Below are 1593 nucleotides of genomic sequence, written 5' to 3'. Positions count from 1 at the left end.
TCATTTTCATGGTTATTAAAACAAAGAATTAAGATAAGGATATTCGGACATATCAACTTTTTATTTTATTTTATTTTAAATTTTTTGGTTCCTTTCGTTTGATTGATTTAATACATATATATATTTAGCTTATCAGCAGCGGGCCTCATCTATAATCTGTCACCACACAGGTGCTATTTCCACCGCCATTCCTTCTTATACATAACAAATCCAAACCTCACACTCATTTCCACTGCACACTATTCTTCTCTTTTGACTTGGACAAAACGGAGATGGCAAGTTTAGAGGAAGACGAGTTGGTACAAATGGTGCAAGATTTTATAGAATCAGAATCAACATCCTCCACTACTTCCACTTCCTCAAATTGCCACACCTTAACCCACAGAACCCAATTTTTTATTCTGCAGGTACTGTTCACCAGTCCAATGTTGTTGTTTTTTCCCAACTTTGTCTTGGTTTAAGGTTGTCTCTCATGTGTTTTCTCTATGCTGTAAATGGTTTCAGGATATTCTAAGGAGTGAGGGTGATGCAGCACCTGAGACCAAGGTGTTGAAGTGTGTACTGAAACATATGAGAGGTAGAAAGGGTGCAGAGAAAACAACCAATCTCAGTAGATGGCTTGCTGTGAGGATGAAAATGGACGGTCTTAATGCTTCTATATGCCACACGTCTTGGGCCACCTCTCTGGGTTGTCCTGCAGGTGGGTCTTTCTTTTTTCTGCCGTTTTCTCCACCCCTGGTTAAATCCGTGTTAAAATTCAAAATGAAATATCCAAATTTGGATTCATTTGGTTTACCGTTAGATGTCAAAATTTGAAAACTGTCCTTGGATGTGAAAATTATCGAGCTTTTGTGTTTGTGCAAACATGAACAGGTGAATACGAGTATATTGAGGTGACGGTGGAGGATGAGGATTACGGTAAACCTTTGAGGGTAATAGTAGATATAGATTTCAGGTCCCAATTTGAAGTTGCGAAGCCTACGGAAGACTACAAAGAATTGACAGAGTCGGTTCCTTACATTTTTGTTGGGAGTGAGAAGAAGCTGTGCAACATAATTTCCTTGCTATGTTCTGCGGCCAAACAGTGCCTGAGAGAGAAGGGTCTTCACGTGCCTCCATGGAGAACCACATCGTACATGCAAGCCAAGTGGCTTTCTGTGAGTCGTAAAGAGGGTAACCGTGAAGGATCAAAGGGTGATGTGATTGGTGATGAAGATAGTGATATTATTGGTAACTGGGTACCTCCATTGCTGAAACCAAAGAAAAGGGATTTGGGTGGTGGATCTACTTTGTCGAATCAATTATCTAACATGAGTAGTGTAAATTATTGTTGCTAGCTAGCTAGGGGAGTCTCTTTATCATCACAACAACCCAATTTTGGACTTCTATCCGCTGTTAACTGGGTGATCAACATCACAAGTATTTTTGTATTCTACCTACACCACTTCCATGAAATAAGCACTTAGCATGGAAAACAAACAGACAACCTCTGCTTACGTTAATTTTTGGAGTTTAGTTCTTTATTTTGTTAGCCCTGTAATCCACTGGAGGAGGATCCTGTTCTTCAATAAAGGAATATCCTTATCTCTTTCA

At 39.5% G+C, this 1593-nt stretch overlaps 1 protein-coding gene across 1 annotated transcript; it reads left to right on the top strand.

The window, feature by feature from the left end:
- The first annotated feature begins 140 nt into the window (after nucleotides 1-140).
- Nucleotides 141-1593, top strand: LOC124833346 (uncharacterized). Its single transcript, XM_047307810.2, has 3 exons — nucleotides 141-407; nucleotides 505-700; nucleotides 874-1593. Exons 1-3 carry the CDS (start codon nucleotides 273-275, stop codon nucleotides 1335-1337), a joined length of 795 nt encoding a protein of 264 aa, XP_047163766.2. The 5' UTR covers nucleotides 141-272; the 3' UTR covers nucleotides 1338-1593.

Source organism: Vigna umbellata, chromosome 1 (assembly GCF_029865625.1).
Source record: "Vigna umbellata cultivar VRB3 chromosome 1, Vumbellata_1.0, whole genome shotgun sequence".
Taxonomy (NCBI): Eukaryota; Viridiplantae; Streptophyta; class Magnoliopsida; order Fabales; family Fabaceae; genus Vigna; species Vigna umbellata.
This window is presented reverse-complemented; position numbering and strand designations above follow the sequence as displayed.